At 38.7% G+C, this 23,340-nt stretch overlaps 1 protein-coding gene across 1 annotated transcript in view; it reads left to right on the forward strand.

Annotated features, from left to right (window-relative positions):
- Positions 1-23,340, forward strand: part of SPON1 (spondin 1) — a 316,530-nt gene that overhangs the window by 242,468 nt on the left and 50,722 nt on the right. Inside the window, exon 7 of the mRNA XM_083348787.1 lies at positions 8,981-9,045. Coding sequence (XP_083204913.1) covers positions 8,981-9,045 — 65 coding nt within the window. The remainder of the gene's footprint in view (positions 1-8,980; positions 9,046-23,340) is intronic.

Consider the following 23,340-nt stretch of genomic DNA (forward strand, 5'->3'; position numbering starts at 1 on the left):
AAAGGTAGGATATCATGCCTCCTTCTCCAGCTCCAGTTGAGATATTATATTACAGGTTGATATAGTATATATAACTGTATTCTTGTATGTGATTATCTGAGAATACATTTCATCAAATGTATTCAAGGAAACTTACAAATCAGAACAGACAGGTTCAGGATTTTATTACTTGTATGCATAATGCTTCAAATGCTTCACATTTGAAGTGCTTTGACACACCTGATTCTGAATTAAAAGCCGAACAGCTTTCCACATCATGCTGAGGTATTCTGAACTCAAAGTGGGCAATTTTGACCACAATGTCTCTGTCCCTGAGCTTGAAATAGAAATGTTTTGAATGTGAAAAGTTTTGGAACTTTTTCAACAAGGTCTGAACTACTCATTTAAAACAACTGTGGGTTTCAGGCCCCAAATATTTCAAATTTCAAATGTTTTGTTTTGCCCTAGATTGTGCCATACTTCTTATAAGACTTTGGAGAATAAAAACATATTTGTCTGAATACTAAGATTATACATATGATAACAGATCAGCCTCTCTGCAACAGAAATAGTTTAAGATTCTAAACTATATTATTTTTTAATGTATTATGCATTATTTTTTGTCATGTACATCTCTATAATTAATGTTGTACGATAGGCAAAAGAAGAAAACAGTATTTAAACAAGACCATACTAGAATACTAATACGTTACAATATTACAGAAGATGCAAGCTCATCATCCCCAATCTTCTCTGGGAAAGTTCTGTCATTCTTAGCGTCCAAGACTATGGAGTGGATGCTACTCTGATTCTGCGGGAAGCTGTTCCTTAATATAAGGTCTACTACAGTAAAACATTGTCTAGAAACCCTTCTCCCTTTAAATTCCTGATAATGAGAAACAATTAAGAATTCCTTATATATAGATCCAGGGAAAGCTTCTTAAGGATAGAATGTATCACCACTTCTGGCATCACTCTCTTCCTCAAGGCATCAATAATGGATAAATAGAACCAGCTGCTGGTGGAGCTGAGGACTGCCCCCGACCTCCGATCATTCCGCTGGGGCCTGAAGACCTGGCTCTTTGAGCTCTCGGGCCCAGGCTGAGGAGAAATTTATTTTAATTGGGGTTTTTAATAGTACTGGGTTGATTTAATATTTTTTAAACTGATTTTTAACTTTTGTATGGTTGATTTTTAACTCCCTGTAAACCGCCCTGAGTCCTCAGGGAAAGGGCGGTATATAAATGCAATAAAATAAATAAATAAATAAATAATCTCCCAAATTCAATAATTACATCCTCCTGACAACCCAAAAGAGACAAGAGGGGCATGGCTCCAACCAGCAAGGATAGAAGTCATATTAGAAACTACCGTTTACCATATTGGCATTCACAAGCTGAGAGTAGGTCCAGCTAATGCTGCAAAACAATCAGATTTACTTTTTGTCTTTCTTTAACACTGCTCCACTCATTACTTCTCTTGGAGATCCTTAGTAAACCAAATATATCACCACCATCCAAAACTGTATTTCAGCAATATTTGCCAGGTTTGATCATTCATCTATATCTAGATTATGGATTAATGTTGTCATCCTACAAACAGACTTATTGCTTAATGTCTACAGCTTGGAACCAAGGCTTTGTTTTAATATAATTCTTCCTACAGACAGACTCAATCAAAGCCACTTAAAGATGCCTTATATACTTGTCATATGTTGTGTGTTTTACTTTCTTGAGTGATTCCTAATTTTCTGGGCAGTCCCTAACAAACCTTTTGTACTTTTGATAAAAATGAAAAACAGACTTCTATGTGGACCTTGATAAGATGAAAAATTAATGTAAGTGATATCTATGAGAGAGAAAAAGGGGTTCCTTATTTACCAGGATTTTTTAAAATGCAAAAGGTGTATATTCTGAATGATTGAGTGGCCATAAGAGTAGTTCAGTTCCTGAAGAAATATATATCACTGTATAAATATTGATTTCTGCCCAAACAGATCTATAATCACCAGTTATGATGAAGGACAGTTTTCTTAAGTGCCACTGTTTTTAAAATGTCAGGTTATAAGAGCATCTCTAACCTGTCTGAGGAAATCATTGTTATATAAATAAAGTTGTGCAGGGAACATGTGATTGTTTTGCAAATTGTAAGGAGCTGAGTTGCACATTAATTTAAAATAATCTGTTCTTTCCCACTCAGTGAAGGCAGTAGCACCTGTCTAACTTTGTCAGGCTGAGAGCTACGCAATGCCAGACTAGGTTGATATATCATTGGGTACTAATTTCAGGTTAGTAGACTAAAGTAAGAAGTAAAAAGAATCCTAAAAGAGGGTGAGGAAATAAGTTGGACATGTCTTTGTAGTCAACAAAAATGGAGTCTGTACACTGTGAAAGGTAAGTATGTGGCACATGCATAGAAGTAAAATCTGGAGATTACACTTTATGAAAGTTAAAACAAAATAGGGATAAAACTTGGGTGACATGTTTCTGTTTTAACGTACCATTAAGAGATGCAAATAACTTCATCTGTACCACATCAGAGCAAAATAAAACACTTTCAAACATCTGGAGAATGTCAGGAGGATATCTTACAGGGGCCTCCATCCATCTTGAACAGGTATGACTTTCAAACATCCACATTCATCCACATAGTCTAGGATGTATAGCCATGCAAGAAATACAGGAGATTTCAGCAGAAACTGAACTTTCAGAATGAAGTGGTAGAACTTGAATTCATCTAGTTCAGAATTAAAAGTGAACTAGTAGACCAACAGCAAGGAAACCACAACTACTTCAAATCTCATCAGCCCCAGCAAGTGCAGGCAAGATCATGGCAATTTTACAATTTTGAAACTACCAAAGTTGGCAAACAAACTACAATAAACATCCTAATCAAGGAACTACTAAGACCACTACAGGGCAAAAGCCACCAGTATATAAAAATAAGAGCAAAACCATACTCCCTTCTAGCACTAATTATGTTACCTAGTTTGGTAATGAAACATCTGCAAGAAAACCACCAAGCTTAGAGAGCTCTAAGGGCCCCACAGTTCAATCCTAAACTACAAATAGTCTTTATTATCAGTAACCACAGTACTTGGACATGTCCCTGTCATTTTCTTCTCATCAGTATGGAAGTGGTTTGCTATGGCTTCTTCTAAAATGTTTATTGCAATTTACAAGGCTACTTTAGCATCTTTAGTAGTCAGTATGGATGCAATGTGTTAATCCAAGAATGAGAATTCAAGAATATTAGCTAGTTCTTGAATAGTGGTGTGTACTGGAAGAAAGATTAAAAATTATAACACAAGAATTCCAGCAAGCACCTCACTTTCTCCCAAGTGATGTCCTTGACACATTTGTATGTTACTATTTATCAAGTATTGTTTTTGTGTTTAGCGAGGGGAGGTTACCTAATACTGGTGACCAGAGCATAGTAGTAGCCAGACATTCCTTATATGTGATTTAATATAGGTATAAGAAGAGTGGGGTTTATATTATAATGCATATTTTCTATCTACCCCCTCTTGTGTATATTAGTAGCCAACACTATTTTCAATGCAACCCAAGTCTTTTCACTTTCTCGCATGATATTTATTTATTGGATAAAATAATAAAATATCTACCCTAAAAACAAAAAGAACATAATAAATCAGTGCTAACATGGGCAAACTATCATCTCATAACTTGAAAGCTTTCCAGAAAAGCTTAATTTTTAGTAGCTAGTGAAAAGGAAACAACATAGAGGCAGATCAACTTCCTGAGTGAAGGCTGTTCCAAACTCTGGGTACCTCAGTGGCAAAATAGTTCCTGACAGTGCTACTCTCTCACTTCAGAGAATGAGAAGCCACCAGCAGATTATTGGATAGATTAAGACCAACTGGAGACCACAGGTATTTAAAGACCAAAACTATCACTATTTGGAAGCAAATAGGGACCCAGGACAGAGTCTGGAGTACAAATATTAAATGCCCACACCGTATTGAAACTTCAAAGTCCAAGTGGGTGAAATAAGAACATGAATTACGGTCACAGGGTCCTTGCGTTCCAGGCAGGGTTGCAACTGGGATACCAGCCAAAGCTGGGCAAAGTCTCTCAGCTCACCTGCGTGAAGCTATGAATCCAGGATGACCATACTCCTATAGTGTTGGAAAGACATAAATCAAAGTAGTACCCAAAGTGCAAATGTGATTTGCATATTTATTTTTTGGGGGGAAAATGGGAGTGGAACTAAAGCTAATAATTAATAGGATCCTCCTTAGATTACTAAGCCTCTGGTATTTCCCAGAAGACATCTAGAGATTACATTTTCCTTGTGTACAAATTTTACAAATTACTGAGCAAATTTTATATATACAGTAACATTTGTATATGTGTACACATATGCCTGTGTGTGTGTAATCCACTGAAATAGCTGTTCACTGGAAAAAGTAAGCTTGTTCTTTCTAACTTCACATTTAGCCATAGGTAGTCCAAATAATTTCTAAATACATCTGAAATAATTTGTCTTATTCTGGGGGGGGGGTCAGAAAACCATTTCCTTTTATGATGATATACTTCCTGCTCTGCTTCTGTTTCCTTATGATTGTGCCTGGCAAAACAGAGGTGACAGCTAAGGGCAATACAAATGGTGAGAAGAAAGGAAGGAAGTGTTTACTCTTTGGACTCTCAGCTGTCACACTAATACTAATACTATTGTTGCCACACCCAAATCCATTCATCTATGAGAGCTGGAGGTCTCTTGATAACTCCTGCAATGCATTGGTCTGTAGGCCTGAATGCCCTCTTACACCATGTACCAGTGAGCCAATACACCTGGATGCCATTAGGGACAAAATGAAAGCCTAAACCTGTGCATCCTACAACACAGCCACGGGAAGATTTACTAAGAATTTGACAGCTAAGCCACCAATTACTTTGCCACATTGAGCACTTTAAGAAGAAAGTGGCCAGCTCAGAGACTATTTTGGAAAGCCTAAGAGGGGTGGGACATTCTCCTACATTCTTATTTAAACTGACCATTTAAGCTTTCTGCAATTAGATTCCTTGCAGGAGCAGGCAGGTTTCTCTGACAGTATAAGAACTTATTTTGCCTTCCTCTTCCTGTCTACTTATGATGCCTAGCAGTGGAAAAACTGATGCAATTCAAATAGTTTTCTTCAAAGTATGGGCACTTTATTTTCATTACGATTAATTATTTGAGGTTGATAGCTCAGAATATATAGAACAAATCTGAATACCAGAAAGAACTAAGTATGCTTCCTGAGTCACCAGTGCCTATATTTTACTTTCTTTTTCACCTCTTCAGGAGCATTCCTTGGTGAAAGAAATAATGACAAAACCAAGGCAGCCTCTTGTAGAAATGGATTTCCCTAAACTGGAGCATATGCTGATTAGAGATGTATTAGAATCATTATAGTCAAGAATATGACTCGCCTGGAAGAGCAGCTCAGCTGGAGCTGCCAGTTACATGTAATGAATGTTCTGGGTATTCATCTAATCCAAGAAATGTTTTATTTTGTTTTAAAGTGGCAGAAATCTTGGGAGTAGGTTATGAGCAGCATATCCTCCTCAACAATTTACTCAGAATGAATCCTTCGGGAGAGTAAAACTCTAAGAAATATTTGATATATGTTTCAGTTCATTGGAATTTTGCTTAAAAAAACCCCTCTGTCTGGTGGCTTTGAGCTTCATTACATTACATATAACTTCAGAACTGCTGATACAGGGATCTGGGAAGGAGCAGAGATTGCTCTCTATTTTTACAGTTAAGAGAAACAGCCATATGTGTATTATTTATTGTTCTTTCTTAACAATGGTTTCGTATAAATAGTCAGAACTTTTCATACCGCTCTTAATTCTTCTGGCAAAAAATATTAGTAATAGTATTGGCACGTATTAGATTGTTTCCACAAATCCTTACAAGAAAGCTTTCTAGATTTTTTGCTTTGCTCCCTCTCTGTTTCATTCATACCCAAGCACACATGCACACTTTTGATGTGTGTGTGTGTGTGTGTGTGTGTGTGTGTGTGTATTAGTATATTTTATGTGGGATGTCCTAACCTCATCTTTGCTCAGAGATCCAAAAGTTGTGGAATGACCTCTGCATGGTTGTGGCCTCCTCCATTAAAAGCTTAAAGTTCAATAAGTGCTGCTGATATTGTGGTCAAAGCAAAATAACTTATTTGATTGACTGGCTGTTCTCACTGGTGTGGGGGAAGGTTGCTATTTTTTATTGGTTTTTTATACTGGGCTTATATCTTTGTAAGTCACCTGGATTCACTGTGAGTTGGGTGGCCCTATAAATTTTCCTAAATAGAATAAAATAATAAAAGAAATAAAAGGATGGCCTTTTCATAATTATACAGCGTCCCTGATATCCCCTATGTAGAGGCAGAGAGTTTCTGCGTACTATAAAACCTTGTGTTTATAATCTAGTAATAGGCTAACATATCAGTGACAGCAAAGCACCAAAACGTTGCGGCGGGAATGGAATGAATCTCCATGGGAGCTTGTCTAGGCTAAAAAGGTTTTATATTCATGTATGTATGTATATATGTAAATATATGTATAAAAAGGTAAAGGTAAAGGTTCCCCCGCACACACGTGCTAGTCGTTTCCGACTCTAGGGGCCGGTGCTCATCTCCGTTTCAAAGCCGAAGAGCCAGCGCTTGTCCGAGGACATCTCCGTGGTCATGTGGCCAGCGTGACTGGACGCCAAAGGCGCACGGAACGCTGTTACCTTCCCACCGTAGTGGTCCCTATTTTCCTACTTGCATTTTTACGTGCTTTCGAACTGCTAGGTTGGCAGAAGCTGGGACGAGTAACAGGCGCTCACTCTGTTACGCGGCACTCGGGATTCGACCCGCCAAACTGCCGACCTTCTGATCGACAAGCTCAGTGTCCTAACCCAGTGAGCCACCGCGTCCCTAAATATATGTATACACATATGTATATATTTTTCTCATGGATGTCTAACGGATTTAATGCAGCATTTAATCTCTAAATATTCTAATATGCTCAGGTCCAACATGTTCAAGAACATTGGCCTTGTTTCTATACTGGCACATAAGGAAGTCTTGTGCTGATTCTGAATTACTAAACAACTCTCCAAATGAAGAATAAATCAAACCAATCTGTACCAAATGACATTCCCCCACACTGCATTCTATAATGTTGTTTTTACATTGAATCAGAGAACAAGGAGTTCAGTCAGTTACTACTTAACTAGGGCAGGTTTCTCTGTAACTATTGTGTCTTTCCGAGAATGCTGCTCAATTGTCTCTTCAAGTGATAACCCAAAATATTTATGGGGGGGGGGAAAGCATGACTTTGGCAAATAGACTAACTTATACATTTCAAATATCCAGTTTTCCTTCTTATAAATGCCAATATGGTTTCAACCAATTATGCATGAGTTTGTGAGTTGTTATTTTTTAATATAAGCAGAAACTTGTGGATTTTTATATGCATGTTTTCCTAATATGTTCATTCTGAGATGCATTTTCCCCCCTGAAGTATACATTTTTGCAGGTAATCTTTCCTAATGCAACTTTTTTTCTGTGCAATGTTTTCCATCAATATGTATATATGTATATGTATGTATATATATATATATATGTATGTATGTATCCTAACATATGCATTTTTGTGCACTGCACTGTAAAATTTGGGCAACCATAGGTTTGGAAGCATGACTGGGCGGGCTTTGGTTGTGCCTAGTTATAAAATATGAATTGATGAAAAGTCATGTGAAACTTCAAGATAAACTCATTTATTTCCCATCTCTAGAAAACCTAAAAAGATAAAAAGATATTGCTGTGTAAATAAGAATTATGGAGATCTTTACAGAGGCACCATGAAGATGATATTTTGTAAGGGGAAACAATGTTATTTAGGAAAGAAAAGCTTCTTCACAATATTACAATTATATGCAACTCTCAATTTCATTCCAGCCTTAAGGAGAATCCCAAAACTAACCTATTGTGTACAATGTCACAATTGTTGTACATGAGAGTTGAAAGCATGGGGACTAGCCAGTAGGAAACTCCTAAATTTAGGATGCTTTGTTGCCTTCATATGCTGCATAATTGTGTTTTGTGTCTTTCCTTGGCTAACATTTGAAAGTTGTAGGCTAATTTGCAGTCAGCAATATGGCACCAATGGAATCCAAATTCCTATGATACTAATAGCTGTTTTTTTGCCAACCCCGCAAATTAAATACAATTTATATTAATGTATTTAACTTAAAATAACTAAAGCTCACCAGCTCTCAAGAGATTGGCGGGGAGCAGATCAATATTGTCGTAATAAGTTAGGGACAGGAGCTGTCAGAGATGAGATGTCCATATTTTTTTCACTTTTAGTTGAAAAAAACAACCCCTGTGCCAAAATGCACACATTACACAAGAATGCCTGAAAAAATTACTACCTTCAGAGCAGAGTGTACAGTGTGTTGATTCCAAAGTTTCACTGCTTTTGCCTAAAACACAGTCTCACAAAATACATTTACAGATTACAAATGCGTTGCCAAGTGTTTCATTGTCCCAGCAAACATTTTCTTAGTGGGAGATTCATATTCTGCTGACTGTGAAATAATCTTTGGGGAAATTGCCATAGGAAGACAATTCCAATGTAATCTCCCTTTGTACACCTGCACATCACGAGATTAATTCCAAACATGACCTGGCAACTAAGAAACCTTACGTCAGAATTATTTTTTGCTGTAAGGATAAACAGGAAGATTGATTAATTGATTGATTGATTGATTGATCAAATTTGTATAGCTGCCCATTTCCCCAAGGGTGACTCTGAGCAATGCCTACATTTACTTCCTCAAAAGGAAAAGGCAAGAGCTGTATCTCTCTTGCATGTAAATTAAGAGGAGACATTTGAAATTAAGTGCCTTTTCTGCTGGTTACAAGTCACTGCAGAATGTTATTCACCATAACTCTGTTCAAACAACATTTTCTTTATTGATGTGCATTGCTTCTCTTTTACAGAGTGATGAGGTTTTGACGGTCATCAAAGCAAAAGCACAGTGGCCTGCCTGGCAACCACTAAACGTGTAAGTAGGGAAGGGAGCCAACCTCCCAAAAGATTTTTCGATCATTGTCCTCTGACAGGTTGCTATAAACTTCATGCCATCCACAAAAGTGTCTCTCTTTCTCAGATAAAAATGTGTGGATAAAAGCATCTTCCCATTGATATTTCTGTCTAACAATATTTGTGGGAGACCAAGTTATGGGCGGGCACTGGGTTAGGTGTTAGTGATGCAGCAATAAAACTAAATATATATTTCCCATTGTCTTGAACTTTTCTAGAGGACCAGGGATACATTTAATAGCTAATACAGTTCCTCCTTGCTCATAAGTAAGCCAAATTTAGTTTGATGGAAAATGAAAGATTAAGCTAGTTTGAATCAGGACTGCCTTGGAAACTCCAGTTATGAGAAGAAATAGGACTGCAATGGAAGAGAATAGATGTAGCTCAGAGTTGAACTGTGAAGTCCAAGCAGACTTGGCTGTTTGCTTCCAGATGTTTCATTATCCAACTAGGTTACATCATCAGTGTGAGTGAGGGTGTGGTTGCCCCCTAGCTTGACCTGCCAGTGTTGGTAGAAGTCTTTGGTAGTTCCTGATTTAGGGATGTTCCAATCTTTTTGTTTTCTTCTAATTCAAAGCTGCTAGGGAATTCCTGGAAGCTTGGAATTTAGATGAATCAGCCATCAACAGACACATAGAAATAAACCGTATTTACACACTATTCAAAAGAGACAATAAAAAGCTAAAAAAGAAATGCACTGTCTGCAAGCAAACAACCAAGGTCAGAGAGCATCAAGGACTCCACCAAAATAGGACTCTCCTATTCCTTAGATGAGAAAGCTACACTTCCTTATATTAACATGTAACATGGCACCTTCCATTTAAATAAGGCAAGCAGGTTGTTAAAATACAACAATTTCTTATAACAAGAAAGCAACAATATTACTCTTTTCTTATAACTCCAAAGAATTATTGCCCTAGACCAGGGGTCTGCAACCTTGACAACTTTAAGACTTGTGGACTTTAACTCCCAGAATTCCTTTGCCAGCATAGCTGGCTGAGGAATTCTGGGAGCTGAAATCCACAAGTCTTAAAGTTATCAAGGTTGCAGACCCCTGTCCTAGACTTACCTGAATGCATTACTGGCTGTATCTCTCAAGTTTTTTATTGCTTCTCTAAGTTCTATATCTGCTCCATCACCTCTGGAGCTTTAGAGCCTTATAAATTGCAGCTCGGTCCAGGAGAACCTGAGAGCCATAATTTACAGTTAAATGAGAGCACCAATTAAAACATTTCAGTCACTTGTCCTATTATGGAACTCTACTTTTTTCTCTAAGCATCACTTTCTCTGAAAGTTTTCTTTTTTAAAAAAAATAATATGCAAACTTTCTAGAGCCAGGGGTGTCAAACTGTCGGCCCGCGGACCAGACGTGTCATGAGGAAACCATGCCCACCCCATTGCCGGCAATGGGGAAAAAGTTCCGATACATCGTGCAACGTCACGTGACATCATGAGTTTGACATGTCTGTTCTAGAGTATAAGTCTATATAGGACACGCCAAGATTTTATTTGAGGATTTCCAATAAATTTATCTCTAGCCTAGAATTTCTGCTTGGTTGAAACTTTTTGCACTGCCTTTTTATCTGATACTTTTATTATAATATGTGTTGCTTTATACTATACTGCATATTTTCCCTGTCCTTTCTCTAGAGTTGCTTGACTGAATCTTTTGTTCAAAATTCTTTTCACAATAGGCATTTATAACATATTTTTGTCAATACTTTCAACATTTCAAGGCAATGTTTGATTTGGTCAAGCATATAGTGTATGTTCTTTGGTATTTCATGCTGTCTCGTGGTTTTACTTATGCCACATAGCACTTTAAATTGTTCTGTCCATACTGTGCCTCTGTGGAAATTGTCTTTTTGCAAGGGTGTCATTCCTACATCTTTGTAAAATAGGATTTGAAAACTCATACACATTTTCACATTCACTTTCTCTGATCTTATTTACCAGATTGTTTTTATCAGTGAATCTTTAAAAAGAATGCAAAAAAAAACATCATGCACTTCAATTAATGTTAATAATAATTAATTAAGCATGTTAATTTCTGCTTCCAAAATGCCCATGATGTTTGTAGAACTGCTGTTAAATTAAATTTCGTCTAATTGAAGACAATAAAAGATCCAACATTCAGTTATTCAAATTTCATACCACTATCAGGGTACATCAGTATGCTGTTTTTTTAAGAACTGGATTTGCTTATAAAAAAAATCAGTTCCCTGCAGTTTTCATTTGCAAATAATTTCAGAACAGGCTCAATCTGCCCGAACAAAACCTTCTTTCTGATTTTGCCCCTGGAGTATCATAGCAATGTTTGAATAAACTCTTATCAAACCATTTGTTCACAGTAATACGCAAGTGAGTATAGACACAGATGGGATTGTAAATGGGAGAAAACTGTAAATGTGCCCTACTAGCAGCTGCTGATATCTCTTTAGAAATATCTATTCAGGACAATTGTTTCCCAGGACTTGGTGAGAATGAACACACACACACACACAGAGACACACATACACACAATTAAAATAATCTCCAGAATCTCCAAAAAAGGGAGTGGTGTTGCTTACTGATTCATCCTTGTCAAGAGGTTTTTATAAAATATTTCTGTGCTTTTTTTTAAACCTTTGTTGGCTTGGTATGGATGGCAAAGATTTGTATAGAAATAGTGGCACAGTGGTTAGAATGCAGTATTGCAGGCTGACTCTGCATTCTCACTGCCAGGAGTTTGATCCTGACCAGTCTGAGGTTGACTCAGTCTTCCATCCTTCTGAGGTAAGTAAAATGAGGACTCAGATTTTTGGGGGCAATAAACTGTAAACCATTTAGAGAGGGCTGTAAAGCATTATGAAGTGGTGTTAAGTCTAAGTGCTATTGCTATGCATTCTGCTTGAGGTCTAAAGAGAATCAGTGTTGTTTAAAATGTGTTAGGGAAGGCCATAACAGCAGAAGTTCCACAAAGGCTTGAGAACGCCCTCAGAGATCTCTCAAATGTGGCATTTTTAATGTGACAAGAAGAGGAGTTAACAAATTCAGAATGGAATGGTAATCTTCCCTATATAATAATGAAGCTTGAATCATTTTTTTTCTAGCCCCCTTCCTATATCATTTAAGTGCAATTTGACAGACCTTTCAAGGCCTCAAAGATAGGCCTTGAAAGTTGGCTGCTGCTACTTCATGACAGGGCATGGAGCTACACATTTACCATTCCCTTTTTAGATGCAGTGTCTTGTCTCTCTCCATGTTAGGCCTATTCAAGGTAGCCCTGCTTATCAGGCACTTTACACTATAGAGTCTTCACTGTTTGCTTCCTTGTAAGGATGCAGTTGGTTTAATTGATAACATGATGTGTTGATATAATAGTCATCATGACCAGGGACCATTAAGGAACTGCCAAGTGCGGGAGAAGCTTCAAAAACAAAAGAGAAGTAGCTTGCTTCTTTTTGCCCGTTTTTTTAGAAGCAGGAGTATCGTGTCATTTTGTGAATCAACTTTAAAAGATCGCTTTGCTTTGTTGAAATAAAACCCTAACCCTAACCCTAATCCTACAAAATTGTGCATGCTGTAAGCATTTATGCCTCAAGTGCAATAGATCAACCTACCTGTTGAAATCTAGATTCTACAGACTTGTAATCAGTCAGGGTAATGTATTTCAGCAGATGATGCCTCAATGTCTAAGAAAAGGAATTTTTATAAGCTAGTGCTATTTTTCTGTTTAAGTTCTCCATTTTCCCTTCGTTAATTAAACTGTGATTTATCAATGATTATAATATTGCCTCAGGATAAAACAAAATTAGCACATTATTATGCATAATGTAGCAGCCTAGTTGTGGCAAGGATAATTTGCTAATTCTATTGACTAATGATGGTGGATAAATTTTTAAACATAATCTCCTAACGTGCACCAGGAAACTGATTTGCTAAAACTATATTTCATAAAACAGAAATATAAATGGGCAGGGTGCATGCACTTGTCTGTGTATCTGTGTGTACACATAGTAGATATGCTGGGATTGTGATCAGTGGTGGGTTTCAAATATGTGAATAACCTGTGTGGTTGTTCTGTCGCTTCCAGAAGTCCATTCTGGGCCTGGGCAACAAAAAAAATAGTTCTGCCAAAATGGTGCAAACTAGCTGAATCCCACCACTGATTGTGATACATGAAATATTTTCATCTCCAGTTATAGCCCCCAGTCATCATGAAATTATACCATAGTTGTTATAAAATTTTTATACCCTAATCTTTCAGTTTTAAGGATGCAATGAACAAATTTCCACAATGCAATGAACAAATAATAATTATTCTAGTTGTTATTTTTGAAAATTAAAATATGACATTGGTGCTTGACATGGCTATGCTTTATTTGTTGTTTAAAAGATTAAACAACACTTTGCTTTACACTCTGTAGCAAGTCATCTCGAGAAACCTGGAAGTTATGCCAGGATGCTTTTTGTTGATTATAGCTCAGCTTTCAACACCATTTTGCCAAGCATTCTCATCGAGAAGCTGACTGACTTGAAATTCTCCCCCCGCCATCTGCGATTGGATTCAAGACTTTCTTAGGGACTGGTTACAAACAGTGAGGATTGGGTCTGCTTTGTCCACCCCCCTGAAGCTTTGCACCGGCTCGCCACAGGGCTGCGTGCTTAGCCCCTACCTGTACTCTTTATACACATACTGTATGACTGTGTATCATCTGACCCATCCACTGCGATAATTAAGTTCGCAGATGATATGACTGTGGTGGGTCTTATTACAGGTGGGGATGAGACAGCATACAGGGCGGAGGTACAAAAACTATCCATATGGTGTAGTAACAACAACTTGCACCGGAACATCGGCAAGATGAAAGAGATGGTGCTAGACTTCCAGAGAAAAAAGGAGGAACCTGCCCCACTTTACATCGGGGAGGACTGTGTGGAGAGAGTTTCCTCCTTTAAATTTCTGGGAGTCTACCTGTGCGAAGATCTGACCTGGAAAGTTAATACAACCTAGGTGGCTAGAAAGGCCCAACAGAGGCTTCACTTTCTCAGGGTCTTGCGGAAGAACAGGGTAGAACAATGGCTAATGACCCTCTTTTACCGGTCTACTATAGAGAGCGTCCTCTCGTATGGTATTGTGGTTTGGTATGCTGGTCTGACAGCCAAGGATAGGAAAGTATTACAGAGGGTAGTGAGCACAGCACAAGACATTGTGGGCTGTCCCGTGACACCACTGGATGACATTGCCAGGACTCGTTGCCTTGGAAGAGTGAGGAAAATTCTCAGGGATGACTCACACCCTGGACGGTACCTCTTTACTCTCCTACCATCGGGTAGGAGATATAAGAGTATAGCCAGCCGCACCAACAGGCTGAAAAACAGCTTTTATCCGTGGGCTGTTAGGCTTTTGAACGGGAAATATTTTTTATAAACTTTATGCAGAATTGACTTGCGAGGCCGGTGTGTGGTGCAATTAGTTCACATGGTGTAATAAGATGGAGGTTTGTTGTCACTGTGAGTTGGGGGGTGGGAGCACGAAAGGAGGCTCAGCTAATCTGGTTGTACTTTGACAATAAAGGTTCATTCATTAAGCAATGACTGTTATTAGCCTTGCCATCCAACTGACAAAACTGTTGATCCTGTCATTCCTAACATTTTTTTTCTTCAAATTGTGGTAAAGTTACAATCCTATTAGCAATTAATCTGCTAAGGAGGAGCACAAATAATTTTACTTTTTTCATGGAAGCTCTTCTGAGATGACAAAATACATCATGCACGCCTCCCATACTTATATGCTAGTAGGCAGGCATGCACACATAGAGATCCTGACATATATGTGCACAAAGCATGGCACAATTCTTCATGCCACACTTGAACATAATAAAACATTTAGAGTTCTCTATGAGCAGCTTTCCCTTGAACTTTAAGGTTTGCTTTAGACAAAACTGATAACAACTTTTTTTGTACATAAAATAAGTACATCCGTGCTTTAATAGTGTGTGGCATTCTGACCAACCATGAGTAGAAGGTGAAAATCGAGACAGAATTTTGTATTATAAAGCATAATGCAACCTTTTTTCTTTTGGGGAGAAGAAGGTACTGAAAACATATCGTTATATCTGCAAAAGGGGCTTTATTTCCACATAATAAATGTTAACGTTGAGATTTAAATCACTTAATTAAAATGACATTTAAAATGTTCAATTAAACACACACTTGTTCACAGCAAATCTGTTTTACTTTGAAGATATCCATCCAGTTCTTCTGTATGATCAAGAAGAAGAAAAAAAACAACAACATAAATATAGAGCTGTTATTTACTGGTGATTTTTAGAATTGCTACATATTTTCTGATCTTGGTTTTTATTTTTTAATTGGGGGAGGGAGAAGAAATTTATAAATATGGTTTTGATAGTCAAAATTAAATTGGTGAAAATTGCCCCATCTGTTTCTAAAAATGCTGAAATGCACACAGACACACAAAGACTATCTGAGCTCTTGTGAGAGGCACCAGTGCTATTTACATTTTCCAGTTTTTTGGCTTGCCACTCAGGATGTATGCAAAAAAAAAATCTGAGTAAGATAATCTGCAGTTCCCTATTCACTTCAGTTAATAACAATAACCCCAACCTGAGACACCTGTTTTTGTATTCCAAACTATCTAAGCATCTCTGGCCATTCCTAAGAGACATCATGAGGGAGGCACTGAAGTTTAATAACTGAGCAGCTTGATAGCCTTAGCAGAAAAATGAAGAACACTTCCAAAAGAAGCTTTAATTAATCAACACATGTCCAGCTGAGGCAATTACCAAAACGCTCCATGCTGTTCCCCTTACATCTCACGCTTACACTCAGCAGGAAACTTTACTTGCCAAGTTTAATTTTGGTTTAGAATGTTACCATCTAAAATCCAGGGGCAGGTTTCCCAAATGAAGCTATAAATCAAGAGCTACTTATGATAGCTCAATTTATTACTATATTTCTGATTCAGTTGTCTTTTTTGGGGGGAGAGGGTAACATCTGTCTAGAATGGGAAAATAACTTATGGCATCTGCTGCCTTTTTATGACTCCTAGAGTTGCTCAATGTACAAAATTCAATGACAATTCAATATTTGGCATCATGATTCTTCTGTCCTCATGACATGTTACCATGTATACAGTTTGACATGTAGCTAAATCCACCTATCCTTCAATAAATCAGACCATGTACGTAGACCGTGACACTTTATTAAAGGAACAGGATGTGAAACTGTATATAAAAAGATTCCTTCTCCCCATATTTGGGGAGGGTGCATTAACCCCCCCACTCAAGATCAATCTAGATGATAGATAGATAGATAGATAGATAGATAGATAGATAGATAGATAGATAGATAGATAGATAGATAGATAGATAGATAGATAGATATAGGGATATGGATTTTTATCCTCTGATGAACATGCACCACAGATTACGCTGGATTCTTCCAGGTGCTTCTGTTTCCTCAGAATGTTAGAAAATGGAGTCGGGCTTCTTAGGATGCACCAGTTGTTGTTCTCTCCCCCCCACCCCCCCGAAATTAGGGAGGATGGGAAGATGAGCACTCTGTAGGGTCAAAACACTATCAAAAGCAACTTTCTATACAATGAAAGGTTTTGTCTTTGGCCACTAGATGGAGCTCAATACAGGTTAGAGAACAATAGCAGGATATACATACACAAATTCTATGTTGAAGTCATAACTGACTTTTGGACTGTTTTTTAAAAATATATTTTTAAGAGCAAAACAATATATTTATCATTAGGCTTAACAAGTCTATTTTCTTTTTAAAAAACCATTGACTCTACCAGCCCAAAAATAAATAAAAGCTTTCAATTCTAGCCTCTCCAGTGATGTCACTAAATCATTTCCTCTCTACAGAGTATAGAGACTGGACATATTTAAACTGCCTGTTTGGGATATAGTTGTACCCTCATATCTTGTCACTCAGAGGATTGTACTTTTTTTCTTCCTTCACTTTGACTTGACATTTTCTTATTATTTACATGATGATGATCATGGTAATGGTGATGGGAGCTGACATAGTGACAACTGTTAAAGACTCTCAGCATATATGTAGGCTTAAAAAGTATTAAATGAAAACTTCATCCTATTAGTGAAGCTAGCAATTATTTTGCATTGGTGTTGTTATAAAAACAATTACATATGGCAGAATATGTTTGGAATCAAAGTCCATTAGAAGGAATGAGATAAAGAAGAGCCGGAATCGTAGGGTTCCTCAGAGTAAGAGATTCAAATATACAGTCCTGTGAAAAAGTGAGTACATCCTCTTTGAGTTCCATGGTTTTACATATCAGGACGTAGTAAAACTTATCTGGTCCTTAGTGGTTCTTAAGGTAAATACAACCTCAGATAAACAATACATGACGTATTACACCATGTCATTATTTATTTTACAAAAAGAAAGTCAATGTGTGAAAAAAATGTGTTTTCCCCCCTAAAATGGAGAAGCCATGTGTGAAAAAGTAAGTACACCCCTACCGCTTTCATAGGTAGGAAGAGGCTAAGTAGCAGACAGGTGCTGCTAATCAAGTGCCTTTGATAACTGATCATCAGGATGTGTGATTACCTTTATAAAGGTCGAAGTTGGAGGGATTTGCTGGTCTCACTGAGATGTGTGTTACCACAATGCCAAAGAGTAAGACATCAGCAATGATCTTAGAGAAGCAATTGTTGCTGCCCATCAATCTGGGCAGGCTTATAAGGCCAGTTCCAAACAATTTAAAGTCCATCATTCTACAGTGAGGAAGATTATTCACAAATAGAAAACATTCAAAACAGTTGCCAATCTTCCCAGAAGTGGATTCACCCCAAGGTCAGACCATGCAATGCTCAGAGAAATTGCAAAAAATTCAAGAGTTTTATCTCAGACTCTACAGGCCGCCTAAATGTTAAAGTTCATGACAGTACAATTAGAAAAAGGCTGAACAAGTATGGTTTGTTTGGAAGGGTTGCCAGGAGAAATCATTTAAAAAGAACATGGCAGCGTGGTCTTGCTCTTAATTATATGTATATATTACATACACACACACACACACACACACACACAAACACACACACACACACACATATATGTATGTATGTATGTATGTATGTATTTTATTTTTTGCTAAGAATTGAATGAAATTCATCCAGTACTATCACACCTATTGATCCAAAGTTTCATAATTAGCTGAAAAGCAATTAACAAGAAATATCTGAAAGCTATGCTTCTGTGGAAGCAATGGCAGAGTGAAAATAGCTTCAGCAGAGCCAGTTGACCATGGCAGAAGGAGGAGCCAATGAACAGATGGGTGCTTCAAAATGCCTCTTAAAATAAAGAAGAAGAGGTGGGATTACCTGTAGTGCTCCATATAGAGTCTAGACCAGGGGTCTCCAAACTTGGCAACTTGAAGACTTGTGGACTTCAACTCCCAGAATTCCTCAGCCAGCCATGGCTTGGCTGGCTGAGGAATTCTGGGACTTGAAGTCCACAAGTCTTCAAGTTGCCAAGTTTGGAGACCCCTGGTCTAGACAGTCCCAGCAACAAGGGCATAAAGCAGCAGCCTTCGGTGGGTTTTAGAGACTGGGAACCAGAAGGGCCAGTTTTGCCCAAGTCACAGTTCAGAGATTTAAAAAGACACTGGGTTCTCCAGCTTCCTCTCTTAATCAATTTTGGAAATGACTTGTAAATTGCTTTTTGGAAATTTGGAAACTTCAGGAGGACAAATTGCATCACACTGCGTGATTCTCTTAATTCTCAGGAAAAGAAGTTTCGTGTAAGTTTAAGAATTTCTTAATTCTAACTTCTTAATTCAAACATTTTAATTCTAACATTTTAATTTTTATAGAGCTTTTGTTTTTTGATGTTTTATTGTGCACCAACTATTGAGGAAGTTAGGTGGTTCAGGAAAAAAAATTATTATTTATTGAAAAATAAATACAATAAATAAATTTAAATATTTTTTAATTCAGAAATGACCAGCAAAAGTGCGATTAGGACATTGTTTTTGGAAAGTTATAAATGGACTAAGGCTTCAGACTGACTGGAAATAAAATTTTGAAACTAATTATAAGAATCCTTCCTGTGGCTTATTTACAATCTTATTAAAATATATGAAAATTTTAAATCTAAATTTAATATTGTGAATTAGGAGGGAAAACACGATAAGAGGAGTCCTTAAAGGCTGGTTATTATAGGCAATCAGAAATCATTATAGTTTATAATTAAAGGATAAGACCCACTAATATAGAATGGAGCAAAATATTTTAATTCTAGAAGAATTCAAGGATTTTTGACAACAGTGTACTTCGAACTTTCTCTTAAGTTTATCTGCTTCTATAAAAACAGGTTTAAAAGAGGATATAGAAGAGGATACAACTGAGAATTAGACTATTTTTTGAATATTGCTTTAAAAAAGAGGCTACACGAATGATATTGACAAATATTTATTATTTATTTATTTATTTATTAATTTAATTTGTGTACCGCCCTTCTCCCGAAGGACTCAGGGCGGTGAACAGGGCAATACATAATAAAAAATGAGATACAAAAATTAAAAAATAATTAAACAGCAATGCCCGTAATAAATTAATACAGATTAAAAAGTTAAGATCAATTTATAAAACCCAACCCCATCCCATCAGGCCAGGCCAGCTTGTTCAAAAAGGTAGGTTTTAAGATTGCGCCAGAAGGAGCGGAGATCAGGTGCCATCCGGAGCTCGACTGGAAGATGGTTCCATAAATCCAGCGCGCCCACAGAGAACGCCCTCCCCCTGGGGGCCACCAGTCGGCATTCTTTGACCGGTGGCACCCTGAGGAGGCCCTCTCTGTGGGAGCGTACTGGGCGGAGGGAAGTTGACGCCGGCCGCAGGTGCTCCCCAAGGTATTCCGGACCCATGCCATGTAGGGCTTTGTAGGTCATTACTAACACCTTGAATCTCACCCGGAAGACAACTGGAAGCCAATGCAGCTCGCGGAGCAGAGGTGTGACATGGGAGTGTCGGGAAACTCCCAACACAACTCTCGCGGCTGCATTCTGTACCAGTTGGAGCCTCTGAGTGCTCTTCAAGGGTAGCCCCATGTAGAGAGCATTGCAGTAGTAAAGACGAGAGGTCACGAGCACGTGAGTGACTGTACGTAGGGCATCCCGGTCTAGATAGGGCCGCAACTGGCGCATCAGGCGAACCTGGGCGAAGGCCCCCCTAGTCACAGCTACTATATGGTCTTCTAAGGAAAGCTGCGAATCCAGGAGGACTCCCAAGTTGCGAGCCCTATCTACGGGGGGTAATAACTCACCCCCCATAGCGAGGGGTGGAATATCCTGAATATCCCGAGATGCCGGTACGCACAGCCACTCAGTCTTGTCAGGGTTGTTCCTCCCCATCCAGACCCGAACCGCCTCCAGGCAACGGGACATCACGTCGAGGGCATCACTGGGGTGGTTTGGGGTCGAAATGAAAAGCTGGGTATCATCAGCATACTGATGATACCCAACTCCAAAACCACGAATGATCTCACCCAGCAGTTTCATGTAGATGTTGAACAGGAGAGGCAAGAGGACCGACCCCTGAGGGACTCCACAAATGAGAGGCCTTGCGGTCGACCTCTTCCCCCCTGCCAACACCGACTGCGAGCGTCCCAGGAGATAGGAGGAGAACCACTGAAGGACCGTGCCTCCCACTCCCAATCCCCTGAGGCGCCGCAGCAGGATACCATGGTCGATGGTATCGAAAGCCGCTGAGATGTCTAATAGGACTAGGACAGAGGAATATCCCCTGTCCCGAGCCCTCCAGAGATCATTCACCAGCGCGACCAATGCCGTCTCCGTGCTGTACCCGGGCCTGAAGCCCGATTGGTATGGGTCTAGATAATCCGCTTCATCCAGAACTAGAGGGAGCTGATGCGCCACCACACTCTCAACAACCTTCGCAAGAAAGCGAAGGTTGGAGACCTGACGAAAGTTATTCAACACAGCTGGGTCCAAGGCAGGCTTCTTGAGGAGAGGTCTCACCACCGCCTCTTTCAAGGCGGTGGGGAAACTACCCTTACTCAAAGAGGCAGATATAACCGCCTGGAACCAGCCTCGTGTCCCCTCCCGGGCTGCATAAACCAGCCAGGAGGGGCATGGGTCCAATAAACATGTGGTGGAGCTCAGCCTCCCCATAATCCTGTCCACTTCCTCCGGAGTTACAGGATCGAACTCCTCCCAGATAACATTGACAAGACCACCCGTGTCCTGATTGTCCGACTCTGCCCAGTCGGAGTACAAACCAGTCCAAATCCGAGCGATTTTGTCCGACAGATGTTGACTAAACTCCTCGGCACGCCCCTGCAAGGGTTCCTCACTCACCTCCTGATTAAGGAGGGAGCGGGTCACCCTAAACAGGGTGGCCAGGCGATTATCTGCGGACGCGATGAGGGTAGCGAAGTAATTAGACCTCGCCACCCTCATCGCTGCGAGATAAGACCTAATATGGGTTCTTAGTCGCAATCGGTCGGATTCAGATCAGCTGGACCGCTCTCTAGGCCCCGTCTCCGATGCTTCATCTCCCAGAGCTCCGCAGAGAACCATGGAGCCCACTGGGATCTGCGCCGGGTCAGGGGCCGCAAGGGTACAACTCGGTCAAGTGCCTCCGTGGCCGTCCTTTCCCAGGCTTCCACTAAGGCATCTGCCGAGCTGTGAGCAGAGGAGGCAGGTGGGGACCCCAGCGCTGCCTGGAACCTCTCAGGGTCCATTAAGCGCCTGGGGCGGAACCATCTAGTTGGCTCAGCACCCCCACGGTGGGGAGTGGCAAAACGGATACACAAGACTTACAAGTTAAGTCTTGCATATCACATTTATATGATGTCAATAATTAAAAGTAATAAATCAGAAGAGTGAGTTAGATGTGTGGATTTAAAAAACTTTCTTATTTTAGACTTACAAAAGAGATCAGTTTTACTTATGAAGGTATTCCTAAGAAAAGAAAAAGAGAGAAGCCTAATTCAAAGGAATAAGCATCACGACTTTTAAAAGCAAAAAAGAATTATAAAATTAGTTTATTTGATCAAGATTAAAATAGATAACAGTACTTTTTAGTATTTTTAATGGGTTTTTGTTGACCAGGCTTGGATGATGAAGATTTCTAGATTTTTTAAATAGCTAAGATATGGTAAGAAGAAGATATTCTGGTGGTGGTGGTGTGCAGTATGTTTAGAAAGTGATAAACTATGGTATTAAAACTGGAAGTGTTTAAGTTGCAAAGGACTTTCTGGGAGGAGACAAAGAGAAAATGATAAGAAATTAATTTCTGGGTCATTATTTAAAGGGATTAATGATTAAGATTTTCAATATGTTGTTTCTGATTGCTCTTAAACGTAATTTTTCTTGATTAATGAGCCTCTAAATATTTTTTGGGAGAGATGAGTTAAGATCCAGAAAACGTAATTTTGGGCTGTATTTTTAGGGACTGTGATAAGCTGCCACATAAAAGAAGGGAATATGAGATCAGTTTACTTGTTTAAGATTAAATTACATACATTGTTATTTCTGATAACTCTTAATGGACTTTTTGCTGATTATGATTGAATAGCAAGGCTTTATTATTTGTTAATAGATGAAAACTGAGATATGGGAGAAAGATTTTTTTGGTTGAAAGGTCTACGGATATTTTTAATCATCCAGGTCATGGTTATCTTAAAAGGCAACTGGACTTTCTTTTTTTGGGGGGGGGTGTTTCTCATCCAAGAAGCTTCTTCAGTTCTAACTGAAGATTAGGTTTTGGAAGGATTTATATGATTTTTTGGCTGAAATGTTAGAGAAGGTGATAAGTTACTAAAATTGTACTTGTTTTAATGAAGCAAATAGTCATTTCCTTATATATCTTTACTTTTTATATACTTTTTTACTTTCCCTCTCCCTTTTTTTTTCATTTCTGCATTTGGTTTTTTTTTGTTTTTTGGTTTTTGTATATCTTTTTGATTTGTTCTAGTTCTTGATTATCCAAAAGTGATTAGAAAAGTTAGTATGTGAACCCAGTGTCTTCTCTGAACACAATAATTGCAGTTTCAACAAGACAATTATTCTCTTGCATCCTAGAATCTAAATGTGCTGCAGACTGCTTCAAGGAGCAACGGTATGGAGCATTTGAGGGCAATCTGAAATTCTCCCCTTGTCCAAAGAGGAATTAGGAAGAACCATTCTAATCAGCTCTGGTTTTAGCAGAGCTGTCTTCAGTCAGCCATTTTGTTCCTCCTCCTTTCCTCCTCTTGT

This window comes from Vipera ursinii, assembly GCF_947247035.1.
Source record: "Vipera ursinii genome assembly, chromosome: 1".
Lineage (NCBI taxonomy): Eukaryota > Metazoa > Chordata > Lepidosauria > Squamata > Viperidae > Vipera > Vipera ursinii.